This window comes from Hippocampus comes, unplaced genomic scaffold (genome assembly GCF_001891065.2).
Source record: "Hippocampus comes isolate QL1 unplaced genomic scaffold, H_comes_QL1_v1.1 scaffold21, whole genome shotgun sequence".
Taxonomy (NCBI): domain Eukaryota; kingdom Metazoa; phylum Chordata; class Actinopteri; order Syngnathiformes; family Syngnathidae; genus Hippocampus; species Hippocampus comes.
In genome coordinates this window covers 464600-487770 of record NW_017805745.1, presented here as the reverse complement: position 1 = coordinate 487770, position 23171 = coordinate 464600, and the positions used below count along the sequence as shown (strand labels likewise).

The 23171-nt window shown below is 41.9% G+C and overlaps 1 protein-coding gene across 3 annotated transcripts in view; it reads left to right on the top strand.

The window, feature by feature from the left end:
- The window catches only part of LOC109524634 (protein diaphanous homolog 3), a 66990-nt gene that overhangs the window by 38530 nt on the left and 5289 nt on the right, over positions 1–23171 (top strand). For 2 of the 3 annotated variants that reach the window (XM_019884635.1, XM_019884633.1), the window contains 3 exons: positions 2800–2935; positions 8146–8241; positions 8584–8646. In XM_019884635.1, coding sequence (XP_019740194.1) covers positions 2800–2935; positions 8146–8241; positions 8584–8646 — 295 coding nt within the window. The remainder of the gene's footprint in view (positions 1–2799; positions 2936–8145; positions 8242–8583; positions 8647–23171) is intronic. The other variant, XM_019884636.1, reaches the window with a different exon arrangement.

Here is a 23171-nt window from a genome sequence, read left to right as displayed (position 1 = left end):
TTTCTAAAGCGTTACATTTCATCATCATCATCATCTCATTGACGTTACCGTTGGGTCCCACTGAACATTTCCGTCAATGATAATTGAAGAAGCAAAGCATTGTAAGGACTTTGAATATATGGCCAGAACTCCCCGTGCTGTCATTTATTCCACTTTAATAGGCCAAGGTGCAAGCAGCTAACACCCTGAGTCATTTGTTCAAAAGGTGCCTTTCCGCCATCATCCTGCTGGAAGCCAAAGTGAGGTCAAAGAGCGCGTTCACGCACTAAATCTCAGCACAGTCACCTCTTGGTCACATCTGTGTCAGCATATACACTGCTGTGCCAATGTCCATGCTAATAGGTACATGTTTGGAGACCACTGCGTGTAATGAACTGAGCCTTAAACCGCAAGTATGTGTGCTGTGCTCTGAAAAAATGTGCACTTGTTTGTGTGTGCGTGGGGGAAGGGGGAAGCTGTGCGGCTTTTCCTCGACAAAAAAAAAAAAAAAGCAGCGAAATGACAAGTGCATACAAAGGCCTACCCAAACAAGCGCACACACATGCCGCATGCTCAGTCACCCATAGGAAGGAGACCCAGGGCGAGGCCGCACATCTGACAGGAATCCAATTGAGCGTGGCTAATGGTAGACATCCAGGAGAAGAGGCAGGGGGAGTGGGAGGGGGGGGGACAGACCTGGAGTGATGAGGAGAGCTGAGGGCAGTGTCTCTCTCTCCCTCCCTCTCACTCTGCATCATCACTCTATTAAGAGTTTTGTACGCACAATATGGCATGACTCCTGACATTTTTGGAATGACAGAATACTGTCGTGATCTTAACTTTGATTACTTTGTTTGACTTTGTGGACCTTCAAATCTAAAATACAACTTTATTTTGGCCTTTTGTTCCACACATTCCCTTCTTTTCCCTCTGTGATTATTCATTTAATTTACTCTCCTAAAACCTTGCTTTCTCTTTTCTATTGGCATCAATGACACCCCCCCCAACACCCCTCGAGAATCTGCATCGCAATATAGATCCATGTCCTATTACGATGACCTTTCATCGAGTTATGTCTGATTACATCTGTCATTGCTTTGCAGGACAGCAGGGAATTTGGTTGAACCTAAGATATAAGGTTAGCATAAATCCATTCAAATCTGTGACTTAACCATTAATAGGTTGTTGCGCAAGTGAGCACGTCATAACTTGGTCAATTTCATGCCACAGTATTTGTGTTACAATCTTTTATTATTATTATTATTATTTTTAACTCTATTTACCTTTCCTTTTTGAATTTAAGTTTTATTTGCCATGAATTGTTTTTGATAATCCCAATCATGTGTTTATTATTTTCTCTGCGAGGGTATTAGGATCAGTGTTTCCGTCTGCTTACAAGTAAGGAAAGTAGGCTTTTGAGGTCCCTAGAATTTGCGAGCTGATGCCATCCACCAATTTGCATAAGAACCTCATTTGCATGTTGTTCTAATGGATGCTGTAGGGGGGAAAAAAATCATGTTGCCAGAGAGACACTATGGTGAGTAAAAAATAATGGAATGTTTGGACCTGCAAATGAACAAAGGCTGCGAGAGAGGACGCAGTTGTATTATTCCTGTAAATACCCATCTGGTTGCCTGATTTGGATTTTTAACATCAACCAAGCACTCAACATGAGCACTTTACGCATTTATATACAAAGGTGATATTGTTCAAAAATGAATTCAAATTCACGTCACATTGTACCTTATTTGTTCCCTTCACGCTGAGGGCTCTATTTTGCATTTTAAAAGAGCGTCATGATTTCTTCGGAGAACCATGTTATGAAGTGAGTACTGATGAGAATTGAAAGCCATGTCCCTCAAATTCTTGTCTTTGCCCTTTTTATCCTCAATTCAAGATGGCAAATTGTTTGCCAAGCCTTAGCTGTGAGGTACTTAGGGCGGGATTGTCCAGGTAACCCACGTTACCGTCCCTCCATTGGTTTGTGGGCCACAGTTTGTTCTATTTCCAGTGCTTAACTTTTCTTCTGTCTCAATGATCTCCTTTTTTACTTGTCAGCAAAAACTGTTTGTGCTGTAATGAGTAATAATATCCATCCATCCATTTTCTGAACCGCTTTATCCTCACAAGGGGCGCGGGGGGTGCTGGAGCCTATCCCAGCTTTTTCCAGGCAGTAGGCGGGGGACACCCTGAACCGGTTGACAGCCAATCGCAGGGCACACAGACAAACAACCATCCGTGCTCACACTCACACCTAGGGACAATTTAGAGTGTTCAATCAGCCTGCTATGCACGTTTTTGGAATGCGGGAGAACACCCGGAGAAAGTCCACGCAGGCCCGGGAAGAACATGCAAACTCCACAGTGGAAGGTCGGAGCCGGATCGAACCCATGACCTTTGCACTGTGAGGTTGGCGCGCTAACCACTGGACCACCGGGCCGCCCATGAGTAATATAACGTATTCAAATTAACCATCATTTAAGCACCGCTCTTTCAGATGGTAGACTTCTTACTCCTTAACTCCTTGTACACATATGAGAATATGGTTCTAGTGAATACAGTCCCGTCCAAAGTATTTGAACATCAGCAGGTGTTCTTCAAGCAAAATAGTGCCTTTTTCATTAATAATGTCTGATGCCGGACATCACGACGAGTGAAATGTTTTTTATTTGGAGAGTAAATAAAAATAATTTGTATGACTTGACCTGTATCAAACTCTCATCCACCACTGTAAACCGTCCGACGTCATCTGAATACAGCAAAAACTTTATTTTTTTTTAAATCCCACTGTTTTTAAATGTTTTTTTTTTCTTCTTACAGCAAGCACTCAAAGACAACATGAAGCGTAAAGAGTCTGAGGAGAAACAGAGGAGAGCACAGGCAGCAAAGGAAAAGGCTGAGCGTGAAAAGCAAGAGAGACAGCAGAAGAAGAGCGCCTTGCTTGAACTCAACGCAGGTAAAAACCATTTCACATTTGCCGAACAACTTTTGCATGCGGTTGCTGTTCCCCATTACATGCCTGTATGCTCCTTCAATCAAGGATCGAGGTCTAATTTTTGTCACCCGGGCTAGTTTGACACAAGCACCCTTCAGTGAGTTTCATTAAAAACTCCTCCTTTGTGGTTTCAGTTCAGTTGGATAAGGTGTGAACACTGTCAACAAACGCGTGTGATGCGGGCCAACTCAAATCGAAAAACATTCGTGTAAGTTCGCGTGTGATGTCAAAAACATGTGACTTTAGCCTGCTGCGGCCTGTATGAGCGCCTTGATTTTGACCCTAGACAGCTTCTCTTGGCGTTCTGTGATTAGTAGAAGTGACGGCTGAAGCGAGGTGACTCCCACCATGCTCAAAAATATTTATGTTGATGTCATGACATCCATCTGTCCATTTTGTATGGCTTGCTTTATTCGGGGTCACGGGTGATCCATCGAGATAAATAAGTATTCCTTCGGCACGTAAACTGCAAGATCTCCCCTTGTGGATGATGTCGTTGATCGTGTATGCGACATGGGTAATCCGCAGACAGAGGTTTTCAATCAGCGCCTATTTTCCGTTTATTCGTAGACCTTTACTTTCACCAGTTAAGAAACTATCATAACAATGACAAGATTATCTTTGAACTGCTATGTCAGAAACATCGACGATCATTACAGTTTAGTGTAGTGTGTATTATCACATTTGCATATTTAATTGACGTCACCTATTTATGTGCACTTACTACTTTAAAAAATGTCCATGACTGTGCCCTTCAGTGATAATTAAACTAGAAATTAAGAATGTGCTTCAAACTTCCAGTTGTTGTTTTTGGTTTGTTTTTTTTCCCTCCCCCCTTTGGAGTATTGCTGATGCCAAGAACTTGTTCAACAACACAGCCTGCAGACCTATTTTCAATGCCAAAACCAAGACTGGCAGCAAACGGCCCATCACTCTCAGCCCCATACTAGCATCTATAGCTAACATTTGCCAACTATTGTAGCTTGCCTGCAGACAGAGTGCACATATAAAACCAACGCGGTGGTTTGTGCCAACGTGCTGTCACATGTTTGGCTAAATATAATATCAAAGCTTCCCTTTCCCTCACTGTAGGGTGGCAAACTTGAACACAAATCCACAGACATTTTGACAGGCTTTATTAATAGAGCACAAGGTAATCAGTTAAATCACATTCTGGTGGATGTGATATGTCACGTGTCACTCTTTCCAGTTGTGTATAGAAAACCTTCTGCCTTCCGTCTGTTTGTCACCTGAAAAAAGAAGAGGGGTGAAAGTAAAATCCCGCTATTCGAAAGGTATAATGCTGGCCAGCCTTGTAGATCTTCCTAATCATGGTCCTCCACAGGTTCTCAGTTGGGTTAAAGTCGGTGCGTAATGGTGGCCACGTGATGAGTTTTTCTTGTTTTTTCACGTTTGTCTGTAGCGAAAGCTTTATCAGTATTGTATGCAGCTTGGGATGCTGCATGGTCTTGCATGAGATTTGTTTGACTGCAGAAAGCTTATCTCTTTCAATCAGGGGTGTCCAAACCTTTTCCTCCGAGGGCCACAGAGAGAAAAATTGAAGGATGCAAGGGCCACTTGGATTTTTTTTTTAACTTCAATATATCTAGCGCACCAAAATAAATACCATATTTTTTATATATTAGTATTAAAACTGCTACTTGAACAGCTTTCTACAAAGCAAATTGTGTTTCCCATCTTTATACTCTGAGTAAAATTGCAACTGCAGATTTCCCCAGTGTGGGACAAATAAAGGTTATCTTATCAAAAAACAGAATAATTTGTCGTAAGGTGACCATTTTTCAAGAAGTTTGTTGTGAATCATTCATGTGATATGTTCACAATTTGGACCTTGACACGGCACAAAAATGGAGGAAACCATTTTGGCTTGGAAAAATTATTTTTCTTTATTCACCAGTTTTATGAAGAGAAACATCACTAGTTTGGTTGTGGGGAGTTCATTTGCATCTCTGTAGATGAAGAAAAGCACTAACAGTCCATAAAATTAATTTATTTGTCGCAAGGTCAAGGGCCACTTAAAAATGGATGGCGGGCCACAAATGGACCCCGTGCCATATTTTGGACACCACTGCTGTAAATCCTTTTTTCCAGAGGTTATTTTGACAACTTTAGCCACCCTAAAAACACCTGCGATCAGGCCAAAACATCAGTCCAGTAACTCCTTGCGGACTTCGCATCCGCGTTTGGGACAATGGTGGCCATCCGTCAACCATGTAGATCCCCATCCAGCCTGACCCCATTAGCTGAAGTAAAACTTGAAACGTTCATCTTCATGTATTTCCGAGCTTAATGCATCAGCGCACGCCTTGGGATGATTCTGTAGTGTGTATTCAGTGTTTACTGTTGATGATGTTCAAATAAAGTGGACGGGGGGGAAGCAAACTTGGCAGCATATACAGTAGTACATCGTTTTTTTTTGGCAGTGCATCGCGACGCTAGCAGACATGCAGTCGAACCCCCGCACATGCGTGCACAGATTGTTGGGATGAAATTAATATTTCGCAGTGATTTGGCATTTTGCCACCAACCTGGAACGCGAGTGGGCTCTATCACAAACTCTCTTGCTCTTTCCGTCTGTCTCAGACCATATTTATTAACTAAAGAGCTTACACTTTGTTTGTTCGGGAGGATTGCCCTCAATGGGGATTTTATATGTAATCATTTCATCATCCACCAATTCCCTAAATGCCCCAGAAAGTCTGTTATCCACATTATGCTGAAGGACACTGCACTGAATAACATGAGATCATGAAAAAGGGGGAGGTTTTCTTCACCACGTTTTTCAATGGACCTGGCTTGTTTTTGTTTTTTGTTTTTTTAACCGAGTTGTTAAAAACGTATATTGCATAATCATAACATTATAATGCGCACACTGACATAGGATATTGACACCCTGATATTCAGAATGTTCTCGCCATCTGCAGTCTGAGTGAGAGCGTCATCGTAAATCCATTTGTGTGGAGCCTGACGGAGATTGAAATTCAGATTGGATTGTGTTTCTCACCCCCCCCCCCCCACACACACACACACCCTTGGTAACTATTCCTGTGTATGACAAATCTGTAGTATTAACTCCCAGGGTAGGCCAGGAGCTGGGATGTTTGTGCTCAGACATGGTACACAATGGCGCACTATTTAACACTCGTTGTATGGCTCCAAGCTACAAACTATTCAGACATCAAATAGAAAAAGAAGCACAAGGAGTGAACACCTCTGCACTGAAAGACTAAAATAATACAGAAAATGATCATATCTGATTTTAGTGCTTTCAATTCTGAGTAAATAGCCTCCCAGATATTCAAATACCAGAATATTCGCTAATTTCGATCCATTTAATCCTTCACACCACTTCTGCTCACGTAAAATGTTCTGCTACAAACGCTGAGTTGATTAAAAAATGAAAACGCAACAGAAGCAAGAATTTGCAATGATAAAACCACATCTGGTAACAGGGATGTTTACTGTAAATAAACCACAAACAAGACTATTAGATTCTCAATTGTAAATTTGTTAGAGATTGTACTTACCTGCAAATGGAAGGTTACCTTTTGATGTCAACCACAAATATTTCCAGTCTACTGTTAAAAAAAAAAAAAAGATGAACCTCACTGTTCCAATATTTTTGGAGGGCATTGTAAACGAGCCCTGCACTGTGAGCAAGAATTTGCAATGATAAAACCACATCTGGTAACAGGGATGTTTACTGTAAATAAACCACAAACAAGACTATTAGATTCTCAATTGTAAATTTGTTAGAGATTGTACTTACCTGCAAATGGAAGGTTACCTTTTGATGTCAACCACAAATATTTCCAGTCTACTGTTAAAAAAAAAAAAAAGATGAACCTCATTGTTCCAATATTTTTGGAGGGCATTGTAAAGGAGCCCTGCACTGTGAATGCATCTTTTTTTTTTCTTTTTTTTATTTTTTTTTTTTTTTTATTGCAGTTGGACAGCTGTTTATAAGAGCTCTGATCCCAAATGACGCTTAAGCACGAGAGCCAGGCAAGTTATGCGCATCAAAGGACCAATCGGTTTGTTGTGCTGCCAGAGCTGGGAAAGCACTCCTCGCTCTCTCGGTCCTCTCGTGTCTTGATTCTCCAGCCAGATCTTTCGGTGCCACCTTTCATGCTGTAGCCATCTTCCAACCACGAGCATGTAGCTCCCCGCAAGTGCTAACCACGTGACATGTCTGCTGATACCGTTCTAACTTTGCAGGCATGTGGGGGAGGTTAAAATGTTCTGTGACAGCCTGTCTATATTTTTAAAAGTCACTTTTTTTGTCTGCGGGTTGTGATAAATGTCTGCAATTGCACTATTTTTTTATTATTCCACAATAATGTTTAGGCTCAAGTTCTGAGGTTTTTTTGTTTTTTTCCCCCTCCCCTTTTCCTTCCCCTCGAGAGGCTCCCGAAGTATTTCATGTATCCGTCCTTTGGAGGCAAGTGGGCCACGACACATGACGGCACACACTACAGGTTTCAGTTGATTTATCTGCTGCGGTTTGTTTGTTTGTTTTCTGCATTCTCGTTTTGATAAAAAACATGTAGCGGGATGTGTGTTACTGTGTGCAACACTTGCTGCCCATGATGAATCGTCTTGGCAACCAAGACAATTTTAGACGTCAAGGAGCGTTGGGCCTGCTCCGAATCCATGCTGCTTCTCTGTTCTGAGTAATGATGAAGAACAAGGCGCGAGATTGAGCTAAAGCTGAACTTCAGTGGAAAAAAAAAAAAATCACAAAAAAAATGCTGACATGTTTGAAGCATTTTGTTTGTTTGAGGAAAAGAATACTCTGTCAAAGCTGTTCTTCTTGTAAACTGTCACACATTTGATTTTGAATTAAGTTTTGATCACAATTTGTCAGCGTTTCAACCATTTTTCTGATATTCTGTCAGCAAATTGACAGCAGAACCATCTGACTTGGATGCCCAGAAATATTGTTCATGAGCAAACACCAGCTTATGTTTTTGTGACAAATAGTTGCGATATGCGAGGCGTGTGTGTATGTTTGATATGCTGTGCTCTTCCTTTTCTCTTTTGTGTCAGCTCAAAATTGTTTGCAACCATTATGTAAAGGCTCCCAACGATACGGAAGTCTAGCTTATCTGATTTTCTTCAATCACCCCTTATTCTTCTTTGCTTTTCAGAGAATGATGAGACGGGTGTGATGGATAGCTTGCTGGAAGCCCTGCAATCGGGAGCTGCATTCAGAGACCGCAGGAAGCGAGCTCCGAGACCCAGAGGTAAATCTTCCTCCCTTTCGTTTCCACACACACACACACACACACACACACGCTTAGGGACCCACATTGAATAGAACAGGGTTGTCCAAAGTCCACCCCGCTGGCCAGTGACGGACCGCCACCTGTGTTTTTTTTTTTCCCTCCCCACACACCAGCTCGTGGCAAATGCTAAAAATAACTTTTAGCATTTCCAAAAATGCCACAACTCTTTTTTTAGACTTCATCCACATGCGGTACTTTTGAGCACTGTATTTCTGACTCCAACGTGTTCTTCTGAATGTTCAGACCTTTCTGACACTTCCAATATGCAACCGCATTGTGTGTGAACTGCCTCCTTTGCAGACAACCAGAAGCAGACCATCAGTCCCAGCTCCTACCGTCAGGTTCTAAAGCCCGTTAATTACGGTAAAGCAGCATACAATCCTCTATTCAGCAAAGATCTTGGGCATGGTCAACGCTATCTACTTACTCTGATCAATCACCTTAAGCCATTTCCTCCTTTGCATGTAATGGGTTCCTTGTGCCCGCTTACCTTTACGGTTATTCATCTTACGGTGAGCCTGTGCGCGCCGTACCCTTTGTATGCTTGGCTACTTTTTAGCATTAGTGTGTTTGGACAGGGGAGGCAGTGGTAGGGAAAGCTGAGTTAAGATTCTTTGAAACCTGCGCGTGGGCTGCTCTTTTGCCAGTGATTGGTCTTTTTTTTTTCCTGCCGAATTTGAATTCGGTTCTGTGCAGTCGTAGTATTTGCAGACGATTATTTAGTTGTGGCTGGAGGTAAGTGTTGCTTCTCTCTCACCAAGCACTGTTTCAAAAATCTGTTCTAATACTTTACACCGGGGGTGTCAAACTCATTTTTGTCACGTGCCACTTTGGAGTGACGTCTTCCCTCGGAGGGCCATTCTAAAAATGAAACCACAAAAATGTTTACTTGTCTCATCACATTATTACTTGTACACAACAAATTAATGGATGACTAATTTTGAAAACAGTCGAGTCGACTACAGTAGTTTGTTCAATTATCGTTAAAGTGAGTCTAAGCAGGGTAACAAAATGATTGCAAAATCTCAATGCTATTTAATACACATGACAATTTGACAATTCGGTACAGATGTAGCAAGGATCATGCAAACTGGCACATGATTTGCTTTCCCTGGCCACATAAAATGATGTGGTGGGCCTGATCTGGCCCCCGGGCCTTGAGTTTGACACATGTGCTTTACACTATGTGCAGTACTACTTATTCACGTTTTTAGCCATTCTTGTCTGTGGTTTTGCGGCTAAAATATATATTGGATGAATATTTTCATTCTGTGAAATCTTGTAACTTACATGAAGGCCTTACTGGATGTTCTCTGCACTTGCCTTGGCCAAGTGCTATGCCTGTGTTTGCAAAATACTCAGCGGAATGACAAAACATATATGTTGAGTCAAAGCGTTTGTACATTATATATTACTTAATATTAATTTAAATATAGAAGATAGATAAAATCTTCCTGTTGGCTTTTAATGGCTCGGGATGTTCAGGTAGCTTTTAAGCATAAGCAAACCTCGACGTCTGATTACTTTCTCTCAAAGGTTTTCCACAATCATGCCTGTGCCACTTACGCTGTGGCCCTTTTACCTTTTATTACCTGTAATTGAAATCCCCAATGGCTGAGGTACGGCACACACACGAATAAAATTATTCAAGCTCAGTCCGCCCACATCATTGACGGCAATGATAAAGGGCCGTGCTCAGTTGTGCTGCTTTTGGAAAGCGATGAAGGGTTGGGAGATATACAGTGTGGGAGGAAAAAGACAGATCGAGGTGGCTGCAGCATCAGAAATAAAGACAAATTGTGCGAGGAAGAAAGATTGAAGCAGTTGGTATGCCTGAAACAAATTTGTAATATACAGTAAGAAACAATATCAGCATTCTGGGACTCTGGGATGTGTGTGTGTGTGGGGGGGGTATGCGTGATTGTTTTTTTTTTTTTTTTTGACAAAGATTGTACATGACAGAATTAGGTATTAACGTTATGGTGACGACCAATGCGGCTCACAAAGTTACCGTTTCGTAATGCCTCTGATATGAATTGTGAGAGTAATAAGCACTCGCAAGTGTGCTCGGACCAGTTTAGCCAGTCGGTAGCTGCAGACGTGGCCTTAATGACCCGTCAACCTAAAGCCTTGTCCGCATAGCAGGCCTAGCGTTCAATGCGAAGGACCCAAAGCAAACCGCTAATTACTTTTCTCTGCCCTGCCCAAACACCAGCTCAGCCCTCTCAGTGCCCATTCATCTTAATTTCCCCCACTCTACCATCTGCCTCCTAAATAACACTCCTCCACATTTCCCTACCATCCCCGTATCCCCGCTGTCTTATTCGATACTCTCATGGCCTGACGGTGGCCCACCCCAAACATAATTGCCTGTTATTGGTATGAAGTCTACACTTGTGCCTCAGCCCATCACTCATAATTCCCTGCCCACCTACCTCACGAGAAAATCGAGGGCTTTTATCCCCACGCTTTCCTTTCAGTGAGTTAAACCTAGCCATCGGTCTGCTTTCGCGGCAATGTTTATGCAGCGGTACGGCTACCGAAACAGCGGCTTTTATGTTCACACCACTTAAATGGCAACTTTTTTTCCCAGAGATTTTTATAATTGATCTTATGTGGACTGTCACTGCACTCTGGTGAAGCGGCAAAGAGTCACAGAGCAGAATCTGTGCTTCCTGAGACTGCAATTCATGTCGAAGGAAGGCTTCTTGAATGTGAACATTACAAGCCGTTTTAAGTATGGCACAGCACGGATTAACATGAACGGCATTGTTTTCTCCCCATCGTCGAACGGCATATTTTACCCAACTCTTCTATTCTCTCATCAGTCTCTCTTTCCTGAAGAACTAAATAGGCACTGCACACTTAAACTTGAAGAGGTCAAGTCAAAGTAATTTCGATAGCCCTTAATCACAGAAAAGTCTTATAGGGCTTCACATGCCCACAGTTTGCCAAGGAAACTACAACAAAAAACTGGGGAAAGATGAGAAACCTTGAGAAGGGGCCACAGATGGGGGAATCCCCCTTCCTGGGTGACCGGGCTGTAATGGATGCCGAGCGGGCAACATTTTACCCCTAATATGATGCTATACAATGTAGCCACTGAACCATCATGCAGTACTGTATTCAAAGAACTCTTTTATAATCATACTGAACTAGATTTACAATTTCATTTCAATCCGTGGCTAAAAAGCAAAGCATGGAAAATATCTTGAACCGCAGTGCATTTTTCAAGTAAATGAATTGAGCAGTTATTGCCAAGAGCCTTACGGATACTGTATCCATCCTTTGTCCAGTTTAGCATTCTGCCGCGTCGCTCAGAGCGCGCCTGCTCTTTTTATTATTTTTATTTAGCTGGGTCTGCACACATACAAAAGTACACAGACACACCCGACTCGAAGGGATGAACGTAAGCAGGCTTTGTGGTAGGTGCGCCTGGGTTAGGATAAGGCTTTAGGGCTCTGGGGCTCCTTGGCTTTCTAAATTGGATTGGGCTCTACAGAGTGATGGATCGATGGTGGTTAACCACACGGGTGTAGGAGACTTATTGAATCTATAAAGCAGTCATCGCTTTTTAACAGTATCCCTCTGAAAACGTCTCTCCAGGCACTGTCTGATCATTTCATTACTTTTTGAAAGCCGTTATTTTAAGGTGGTTGAGGGGTGGTTGGTGAAGGTATACACTCTGTGGTTAAACGGGGCTACGGTTTAAAAAAAATGAAAGTCATTTTCAGTCGTATCAATGCCTTTACCTCCAGTCATATTTTTCCCTCATAAACCATCAACAAAGGCATGCCAATTGTTCCGCTTGATTTAGCTCAGTATATGCAGTTTGGAATCAATGGAAAAAGTTTTTTTTTTTTTTTTTTTTACAAAGTCATGTTGTTGAGATCAAACAAACAGCTGAGTGTGGTCTTGTTTTGTATGGCGTGTCTCTGCGGTGTCAAATTAAGGCAGTTTCTGTTCAAATGTAGCGCAGCTCTTACATGTTCTTCTTGGTCGATCTAAATCATCATCCTTAAATGTATCTAACAGTGCAGATGTTGTGTTGCACAGAGTGATTTCTATTAGACTAAGTCAAGTTGAAAGTTGACTTGAAAGGCAAAACTGGAAATGATCTCTTGGAATCTGTTCAGATGGTCGACGTTTTGTTTGGATCTCTTCTAGCAGTGGCTTATGAACCGAGCTGCGTCAGAGGGCCACATCGAAAACAAAAAGCTATAGTCTATAGAATACTATCTGGTATATGGAACAATTATTTAGGGTGGGGGTCTCAGACTCCGGTCCTTGAGGGCCACTTTCCTGGTCATCAGCAAGCTCTGCAGGAGCCTGATAAGGTTCCTGATCATTGGAATCGTATGTGTTGCAGCAGGGAGAGATGGAAAGCATGCAGGAAAGTGGCCCTCTCGGACTGGAGTTTGAGACCACTGCTCTCGTGACTGCAGGCTCAATAGTCATTTTGTTTATTATACTGTATTAAATTGAACTCATTTCTTCGAACGTATTGCTCATTGGCTGCTTCGGTCAAAGCATGAAGTGGCTTCCCAGAACTGGTTTTTCATTCGGGTGAAAATATTTTCAGCTGCTGCCTCGCTAAAAAGAAAAAAAAAACCTACTTGACATTTCTCTCTCCTCTAGCCTGTGAAAACTAAAAACTGCTTTCAATTCCAGTTGAACCCATCAAGTCCCTTTTCTTGTCCACTGTATCCACTGGCCTCTCTTTTGCCAAGGCGCTTTTAAGTGTCAACCACCATATTATGGATCACGATACAGTTAGAGGACTAAAAGAAAACAGCTGGCTGTCAAAGGACTCATTTTAAAAATAAGTTAAGAAGTGAACAGAGCTTGACTTTGGGTAGCAATGCCGCTGCTTTCAAAATACTTCAGTTAGAAGCTTTTCAAAATTATTTTAATGAAGAACTTGTGAATTTATGAGGAGCAGGGCGGCATCTTTGCGCAGCAAAAGAAAGTTAATGCATCGGTTACAAATTGGCGGGGAGCGCCGAAATCGATGAGCGACGGCCCGCCACACATAAATAATGCATATGTGGAAACCACCGTTTGACTTTAATTGACTGTTTTAAGTTTATCGTTGGCGTCGATGGGTCAGAAAGGGACCAAAGCACAAATGTGCGCGCCCCTGTGTATACGTGCTGGACACCAACATTTCAATATCACGAGTCATGTGCAAATATGCCACCGTGTGCTATTTCTTTGATCGCACCTCTTACTAACGTGATTTGATCAGATTTATTAAGCTGTCGTCTGTCATCAGACGAGACGTCGAGCCATTTGTCTGCGGCGCGGGTTCCTTGTAACACACAGAACAACAATGACAACAAAAATAGAAAACGCCAAATAAAATGCCTATAAACAGGACAAGTTGACATGGATATAAACCTGGTCTATTAGATACTGTTTTCTGTATCTCATTAAGCTCTCACTTTGAAGTCAGTCATAATTGTTCCACACACGGGGAGCTGCACAATTTTGCCATGTCCAAGTAATTTGATTTTCCTCTAAAGCAGAAATGGTTGGGTGCGGGGTGGAGTGAGGGGGGGATAAAATCGCATGGCAGTTTGGCTGTGCCCCAGTAAAGCCCCTTTGTATCCTTTGCTCATTCTCTACATATCCCTTGGCTTGGCCCAAAGGGACTCACTTCATCGAGAGAGGGTGTTGTTTTCCAAAGGCAAATTCCCTGCACCTATGAACTAAGCGGCATTTCTGTAGAAATTTATGGTAGAATACGTAGAATTGTACTTGGAACTAAGAGCTTCTCTGTACATCCAGCGATAACATCTTTTTCAGCTGTCGAGTCAACGCACGCAGTTGCTTCGTTTTCATTCATCACATCCATGAAACTACCGCCTGCAGTAAAAATGCATTTTTTTTTTTGAATACATAAAACGTGCTGTCAACCCGCGATTGTACAATTGCCTTCGCTCACAGGATAAGATAAACAATCCATATCCTTTAGCGTGGACATGAGTAGGGGACAGTAAATACTTGTTCATATCAAGAGATTATTGCCACCAGTATTCTGAAAAGTTGATGAAATGAACAGGTATGTAGTAAATTGTGAAATTATTTTTGTAGGTGTTTTTTTTTTTTTTTTTTTTTTAAGCGAATGCACAACACGTCAAGCGATTTCCGGGGCCATAATATTCTACTAATGGGTTTGGAAAAGTAAAAAGGGGAACTCAGTAGAGAGGATCAGCAGCCACACTTGAGGTGGCGAAGGCATCACCGTTTTTCATATAATTCTTTTTTTCGTCTCTCAACTCCGTGTTTAAAAAAAAAAAATGGAGTGCACGGGCTCTGTCTGAAGTGTGAGTGCGTTGATGAACAAGGCTGACTTATCTAGGAAGGGTTTCGAGACGGAAGGAGCAGGCTGCCTGTAAATCACTCCTCCGCCTCTCACGCATACACACCGAGCTGCGGCTCCGACAACGGAAGCTGTTTGGGCTGCAGCCGAGGCGACATGATTTATCAGTATGGTGAGTGATTATAGGAAGCCTCTGTACGCGCCAAGCAGATGGACCTAAAAAAAAAAAAAAAAAAAAGATCCCTTGGCGTTTCATGAAACATGCAAAGAGTCGTCCGTTGAGGCCTGTGAAAAATAGACGTATGAAGGCATTGCGAATCCTGTGAATAAATTTAATACAGCAATTTCAGAAAACGGAAAAGGAAATGCGTTGTCTTGTAAAGCAGGAAAACGATTCCTGATGGCAAGATGCTATTTCCGAGCTAATTGTATGTAATCACTGGCCTTCAAGCTTGTCACTCCACTGTGTCATATTTAAAAACAGCCCGAGGTAGGAAACGACAAAACGCAGGACCTTTTTCATTTTTAATGGATAATTATCTGTCTAGGACGTTGCAGAGGCGAAATGATGAGCACCAAAATAGATCAAGTAAAATCAAGTGTCTGTGATCTCTTTCCCTGGCAGTGAAGTGGAATCAAGTAATGAAACACTTAATGTTAAACCGCTGCTCTTTTTATGTGCAAATTCAGCTTCACACCATGACAGTTCACTCAGACGCGGTTGATGCCCCCCCCCCCCCGTACTTGTCATGTTTTTATTAAATGTGAGTCATTACGTCTTTGCTTGGTCCCACTTGCCATGACGGTGAAAGATTCATACTTTGATGAAAGAGGGTAAAGGAGTTGACACCCATTTTAATAAGCTTAAGTGATTCTCTTTGAAGATGCAAATGCCGTAAATAAAAATCAATACAAATAAGTACAATCACAGGCTCGCAGCGAAGGCGGTGGTGAAGGTGGTTGACAGACACACGATAACATTAAAAAAAAAAGGAAAAAGAAATTGGAGCAGGTGACGGTATTTAAGTGCAACAGGGGGGGGGGACATCCAATGGGAGATAAATGAAATCACTGAAAGAATCAGTGATTCAGCATGGCAGAACTCTCTTTCTCCCGTTGCAAAATTGTTTTTCTCCACCTTTCTCATGCTCTTGGCATTGAAGAATGTGCTCCTGAATAAAGATGGTAATTCCTTATAAAGATTTTTTTATTATTATTATTATTATATGTATTTGTGTGTGTGTGTGTGTGTGTGTGTGTGTGTGTGTTTTTGTTTTGTTTTGTTTTTTTGTTTTTTTCCCAAAGAGAGCTAACCCTTGAAGCTTGACTTTGTTCTGATGACAATTTAAGGGGCTTCATAAGAAAAGGTGGGATTTAGTAAAGAAGCAGGCACATATTGGGTTACTTGAAAAAGGTAATTTGAATTAACTTATTCGGTGGCAGCCATTCTCAGACCTTTCATTACTCGACCACGTGGAAAAAAAATAAAATTAAAGACATACCTGGAAATGAATGCTTGGTTTCTTTAAAAAAAAAAAAAAAAACATGAAAATACGTCTAGCATTGAATGAGTTCATGACAATTTAGCTTTGTTGCTACGAGTTGGTTGGATAAATGAGGGAAACAATAAGCATGATGTATTTTTTGTTGTTCTTGCTGCTTAAAAGTTTATACAGTCGCCGTTGTTTGTTCTCAAGTTACTTTAGAATACTGTTAAAAGTAAAAAATAGTCCTCCAAATGATCGCCAGAGAAAAACATTGTATTCAATGAAAAAAAATACGCAAGCACTACGTGATGAGTAGTTTCGGATTTATTTTGTGATTGTCAAAACACTAAAACAATATGGAAAAAAAAAGTGGCAAATTTGGGCCACATAAAATGGGTTTCAAATAACAAACGCAAACTGAGAGAGAGCCTCTCGTATGTTTCTCAAGTTTCACGGGGAGTTCTTGTAGGTTGAAATGCTTACAGAAAATATAGATATTTAAATATGGATGGCAAGGCTCTTTTTTTCCACGAACAGTTTAATCAATTACTTCATTGGAAGAACATTTTAATTTTGAGGAGCAGATGTTTGTTTTGTTTAATCCCAGGAAGTTGAAATAATGATTAAATTAACAGTAGAATATGGCAATATAACAGATGAACTTTTTTTTAAAATCAATTCAACACTTTTTGGGAGCATTTCCGACAAAACTGGTCCGTCTGTTTGTTGTTGTTGTTTTTTTTTTTTCTTTTTAATACAATATTCCCACAACATCCGAAGCAGATGGGAAGACATATGGATGCTTTTTACCACTGAAGTATACATACATACACAAAGCTGATTTTCGACACAGTTCCTACCTCTCCCTCTAACTTTGTACCTCGCTTTCAGCTGATCAAATTTGCAGTGATTTATTAGTGCCGTTAGTAGCAGGCAGATCACACTGCTGGTTTGTCCCTGTCAGAGCCGAGTGGAGCCTAAGGTTAGAGAGCTTTGCCGATCAATCAATGCTTCTCCTGCTCTTCCCCCGTCGCCGTTCAAATAAAGCCAATTGCTTTTCAAGCGCAAGACCACGAATGTTTTGCCGTGTGATGGTGATACCCCTTTTCCACCTGATAAAACTTGGTGCTCATCCAGCGCCAGGGCCTGTATTGTGATGAGTTGGTGCTTCACAAGTTCTGACGAAGAACATGTTTGGTTTTCCACCGGCAAAGAGCCAAGTAGGAGCCACGTCATGACGTCATCCCAAAGCGTCCAAACGTCACTGCTGACGTCGATGTTTAGAGCACCTGTGCTATTAATAATAATAGTAATAATAATAATGCGCTGTTAGCATCTGCAAGGCAACATAGCATAGCATCGAATATACTTGAATGTAGTATATAACAGTCAGGGACATGCAATCAGTAAACACTTTGATCTTTCTTAATCAATGTAGATGATCACGAGGCTGGTTGCGAGTCAGAGATCGCATGCTATTTGGGCACAGCCGCGATCACTCTTCGGGTGGGACACAAGTATGCCGGAGTTCACCGTTCAATACATCCGTATGTCCAGAGAGTCATTCGTCCACATCTGCGATCGTCATGATAACCCCGCCCCCCTGACGTAGTTTGTGCCAGAGTCTGGCCCAACAAATAATTGGGGCCAGCTTGAGCACCAGAGGCGTGGAGCCAGTTTTCGGTGGTGGAAAAAGAAAGAACTGGTACTAACCTGGACACTGACCAGGAAATAGCCCCTGCCACAATCGTTGTGGAAAAGGGCTACGCGATGCAGAGATCTGGGCAAAGCTTTAATGTATTATTGGCAGAATTGAAAGAAAAATATAACAATGACTTCAAATCTTTAGCTGTACCCACTGCGTTCGCCTGCTGGCAACATCAAATATTTGCTTCTCAATTTGCTAACAGTCTTTCTCCCCAAGATCTTTGTAGTAGCACCTTTACCCGGAGGGCTTTGAACAGTTTTAAATAACTCACAGTCGCGCAATCGTAAAAATCCAGTAATCCCGCATTCAAGATATTTTGCACCATATTTCATCATTTGCCTTTCTTCACATGTAACAGCGGCATACCTTGTTGGTACCTCTCTTTTTTAATTTCGGCTGAAATCCTTCTTCATTTACACTCGCTGAAAATGACACACCGAGCTGTCAAAAGCACCTCTGACAAGAAATAAACTATGGCTAATAGGAAAACGTCTTGAAAAAAAAACATTGCAGCTACCATTGGCAGCTTTTCTGTAAACAGTGAAACCTCTAAAGACACAATCCATTCCATGAGACTGGTCCAACTTTCAAAATGTTCTGATTTCAACATTTCTTGGAAGTGAATCCATTTCTTGCTGACTTCCGAGTTAAAAGTTAAAATGACTCAACCACTTCATCTTACCGACATATAATGGAGAGGAAACAGTAACATTTTTGCAAATGACCGATAGTTATATTCTAGGTTTTGCTAGTTTAATAACAAATGATGGCTATTGTACTTTCTTGTCTTTCTGTCTGTTGAAAAAGTAGAACACACTTGAAATGCTCATTTACTGTTGTGTAAAAATGGCGCAAATATCTCCAGATTTATAATGGAGCACGTTCTCTCGCCTTTACATCATCCCGTCACTTGATTGCCATGAACCAGGAAATCATACGAACAAAACGTGTGCTTGTCTTTTCTCCCTTTTCTCGCTTGTGACTGATAATCAGACAGCAGTGTTGGCCAGTTTGTTCTGGACCGTCTGGCAGCCGGTGTTCATTCAACATTTGGATCACAACTCGCTGTGTGGGCACACGGCTATCGGTGGCTGTGCCTTTACGCATTGGCAGCAGACACAAAGCAAAATAAAGATTTCTCTAAGTCAAATGATTTGCTCGTGTTTGTGTTTTAGGCTGCCAATCACTATAGGACATATTCTCCACGCTTTTGGCTCTGTGGATTCTCCCGTCCACACAAGCGTGTCATTTACGCGCGCCCGTGCCTGATACGCACGAACGTGGGCGTTCCCTGGCCCTGCAAGCATGCTGCACACATTCTCCTGTGGATTTCAGCACTTTCTCTCTGATATAAGTCTTCACTGACCGGAATCTTGGCCTTCTTTGTAGCTAGCTAGCTAGCTAGATGGTGCCCGACTGTCTCCCATTCATTCTACCGCAGCTGCCGTCGCCCTTCGGAGCGAACGCCTCTTTGCACGAGGGCATCGTTGTCTCAGTACAGTCGAACCTCGTTACAACGTACCTCGAGGGACATCATGAATTTGTACGCTGTAACGGTAGTTCGTTGTAACCATTTCCAATAAAATGGCCGCCGACTACAATGTATAATACAGTATGAACATTTATAGATGTAAAAACGTCAACGTGTAATACAGTATAAACATGTCCATAACAAATGCGTGTACACGTTATAAAGAAAACATTCAGCCAGCAAATGAAAAGTGCCCTCCCCGGTTCAGGATGTGCCGCGCCCCGAAGCTGTTTACGATCAACTTTCAATCTGTTGGTCCCGAACTCTGCCATGACTTTGTTGCCATTATGGATGATTGTCAAAATCGTTGCCTTTGCCAATTCGTAGTCTCGGCTGAGCGTCGTCTAGGAGACTCCTTTTCGAAAGCAAAATATACAAGCACATAAATCTAACAAAACGGAACATTTTGTCCATTTTGAAAAGCAAAAGTTCATTGTTTCAATAATGCCTAAATTAATATGTGCAACGTAAAATACATTTGTGAATAAGACGTTGCAGTTCCAGTGGTGTTGCCTCCATTTCCATTTTCAACTGGATTGGATGCTTTCCTGACACTGTTCCATGATCTTTCGACACTGCCTCGACATCCCTGTTTTTTTATTCATGTGTTCATTTTTTATTTTCTCCAGTCTCGGTTTTGGAGTGGAAATATTAGAGTTCGAAAGAAATTTAAAAAGCTAAATCAGCTTGCTAGCTATTGCCTGGAAAGAAGTACAACTTCACTTGATTTGCTGGAGACTCAGGAGTGTTTTCAATATTTTTCAAATCCTTTATTTTTGTTGTTTATATTTGTATTTACTGTTTTATGATTATACACTGTTTAATCCCTTGACGGTTTTATCAATGCGTTTGTTTCATTCATTGTAATTGGTTGCAAGACAAATGTGTCAAACTTGATATACCCCATTTAGTGGAACCGCCTTTACGACCAGCAGTTGCACGAGTTATTGTTTTGCCCTTTAGATTTGTGCCTTCTGTCAAATAAAGCAGGATAGATACACACGTGTATTCTTAGCATGCAATTTAAAAAAAAAAAAAAACGCAAGAGGAGAGCCATATTGATAAATATGAGATGACAGTGAGGAGGAGGAGGAGAGAGGGAGGGAGAGTAATGTAACACGGCCAATCATGCCCCAGTGGTTCTTCTAATCGCACAAACAAGGTCACTATGCTCCAGAGCCAAACTGGCAGACTTGCATCTCGGGCTTGCTGTTGTCTCGCCCTTTCATCCCGTATTTCCCTTTTGCCATCATTGTGCTTGTTTCCTTCGGTCATTTGATCATGCATACCAAACAGCGCAGACCAGCAATTGATGCTCTCACTGGGAGGTGTGCACTACTCTTGTGACATTGCTCATCAGTTCAGTGCATGTGCATATGTGGATACATAAATATGTTCCCTTCCTGAACACGCACTGCGAACAAGACGTTCGCCACGGCTCCTACGATAGTAGCTTGGCTTATTGGAAACTTAATGTTACTGGTTTGATGTGGCTGTTGTTTTTTTGGCAAAGAAGAATAAGTCACAAAGTGCCCCATTGTCGTGTGGTGTTCCACAGGGCTCAATTCTGGGGCCTCTGCTGTTCTCGCTGTATCTGCTCCCAGTGGGTTCCATCTTAAAAAAATATGTTTTTTCCTTCCACTGCTATGCAGATGACTGTCAGATCTGTGTGCTGCTGAGCAGAAAATACGCTTTCTCATTGAGGCCTCTATTATCCTGTCTGGAGAAAATCAAGACCTAGATGACACTAAATTTTTGGAAACTAGAAAAATTATTATTGTTCATCCATACCTAAGCATCTCATTTACCTCGAACACGACTCAACTAATCCAGACGAAGTTCATGACTGCCATTTCGACTTTGCTAATAGGCGATCCCTTGGGTATGTGCTGACAACTGTTTGCCAAATTGACCTGCACAAGTCAAATATCTCTCTTCACACACACAGCGTCTTCATGGCTGACACCTACATTTTCTGTACCACGACCACTTTTAGCATAAAAAAATAGCCTGTAGTCTATCTGCTCTGAGCTGGTCCAAACCTAATGTAAACATCTTCCAATGTTATGTTAATGTAATGGGTTTGATTTATCAATGAGACATCACATCAGTTATGCAAAAATCCTGGACCAAGGCTTTCATTGCCTCTTGGTTTGAATTCTGATACGTCTTGATTTGATCGCATTCGCCAAAGGCTGATAAATGGGCACACATGCTCCTGCCCACAGGCGTGTGCACGCCTTTGTCATGTTTATTCATCCTGGATTAAATATGAGCTCAAGTGGGAATAAACGAAGCATTTTGTGGACAGAATTTTAAGTCCCTTGTGGTCGTTCTCTTCTTTTTTCCATTTTCACTCCGTACTGTTTCAAGTTTTCAGAATTGCCATCAAGTGATAATTGTGCAATATCAATCAGCAGCATGCATCCAACACAATTGCGCTCCTGCAAATCAGGTAAAATAAAATGTCAATAATGTAACATGTATGCTGTACGTGTAGGTATACACCCCACCGTATTCTGCCTTGGCAAAAATGGTCGACGACAGAAGAAAATATCAATGAAAATTCTAAAGCATCAGGTTGCAAATGCGGTGTGGGTGTTCGGGGAGTGTGGGCGTGATGTTAGCAAAGGCCTCCTGGAAATGGCACCATTTAGAGCACTTTTTGAAGTGGATATTATTATTTGGGCCTTAAAACACCGTAATTGCACGAATGATGAATTGCTGTGTATGGAGATGCTTATCAATTCAGCGAGCAAGACACTTGTGGCAGACAGTGTTTATTTCTTGAGAAGAGGAGCGCATGCAAGAGATTTCATTAATAGCTTCGTTTGTTATTCGCAGCCATTATCACTGCCGCATACTTTCTGCATGAGTGAAAATAATGTATTGTGGTGATTGCAATTGTCCTTTGGGAATACTACGTGCGAGCCCAGCACCTTCGCAAGGTAGTAGCGCGCTTCTCTTTCAAATAAGTATGATCTTGTACGTTATGTCATGTTTCACCATTTTTTAACGTGGGGAAATTTCAATTTAGTCCCGAGAGAGAAATCAAGGGTGTGTTGTACTTGCTGCTTTAAGAGACGAGGTTGAAGGACAGCTCAAGGCTCGTAAGAGAGTTACCGGAGCGTTCCAGTACCCCTATTAAAGGGGAAAAAACGGAGCTCCTGAGCGCGAGAAGGAAAAGGGTCACAAATGAGAGGCAAGGAGGAAAAAAGTTGTTGAAAAGAGAAAGAGGGCAAACTCGGCGTCGATGGAGACAGCCTGGTTACCAGATGGGTTTTGTCAGAACGAGGAGGGGAACAGGAGAGCAAACTGGTGAAGAGACGCGGGGCCGACGTGGCTGTCTGTAATGCGATATGGCAGATGCGATTTTATTTTTAGGACACAAGGCCCCAGAACGATGGGTTTTATAGGGTTTTGAGTGGGTTGATCTTTTTAAATATTCAACTTCAATGAAATATAGAGCATGACTCCGGGCCGTTTGGAATTCATAAGTCTGTTTGGCAGGACTGGCCTTGCATGTTGAGATCTGTCAAGCAGCCTGAGTGTTAAGCACAACCACTCAACTGGCACTGGAAAACAATGGCAACGAGAAATACTTCAAAGCAAAAGGGCATGACAAACATCTATAGGAGGCGTGCGTACGTATTTACTCAAAATTCCATTCAAGTGGAAAATAGAACTTTAATTTATTGTGTCTTCTTTGTGTACTTAGAGTAAGGGCGGCCCGGTGGTCCAATGGTTAGTCCATTGACCTCACAGTGAAGAGGTACCGATAACCAAATGCGAAAATTCCCTGGGGGGGGGGGGGGGGGGAGGTCTCCTTCGACGGTG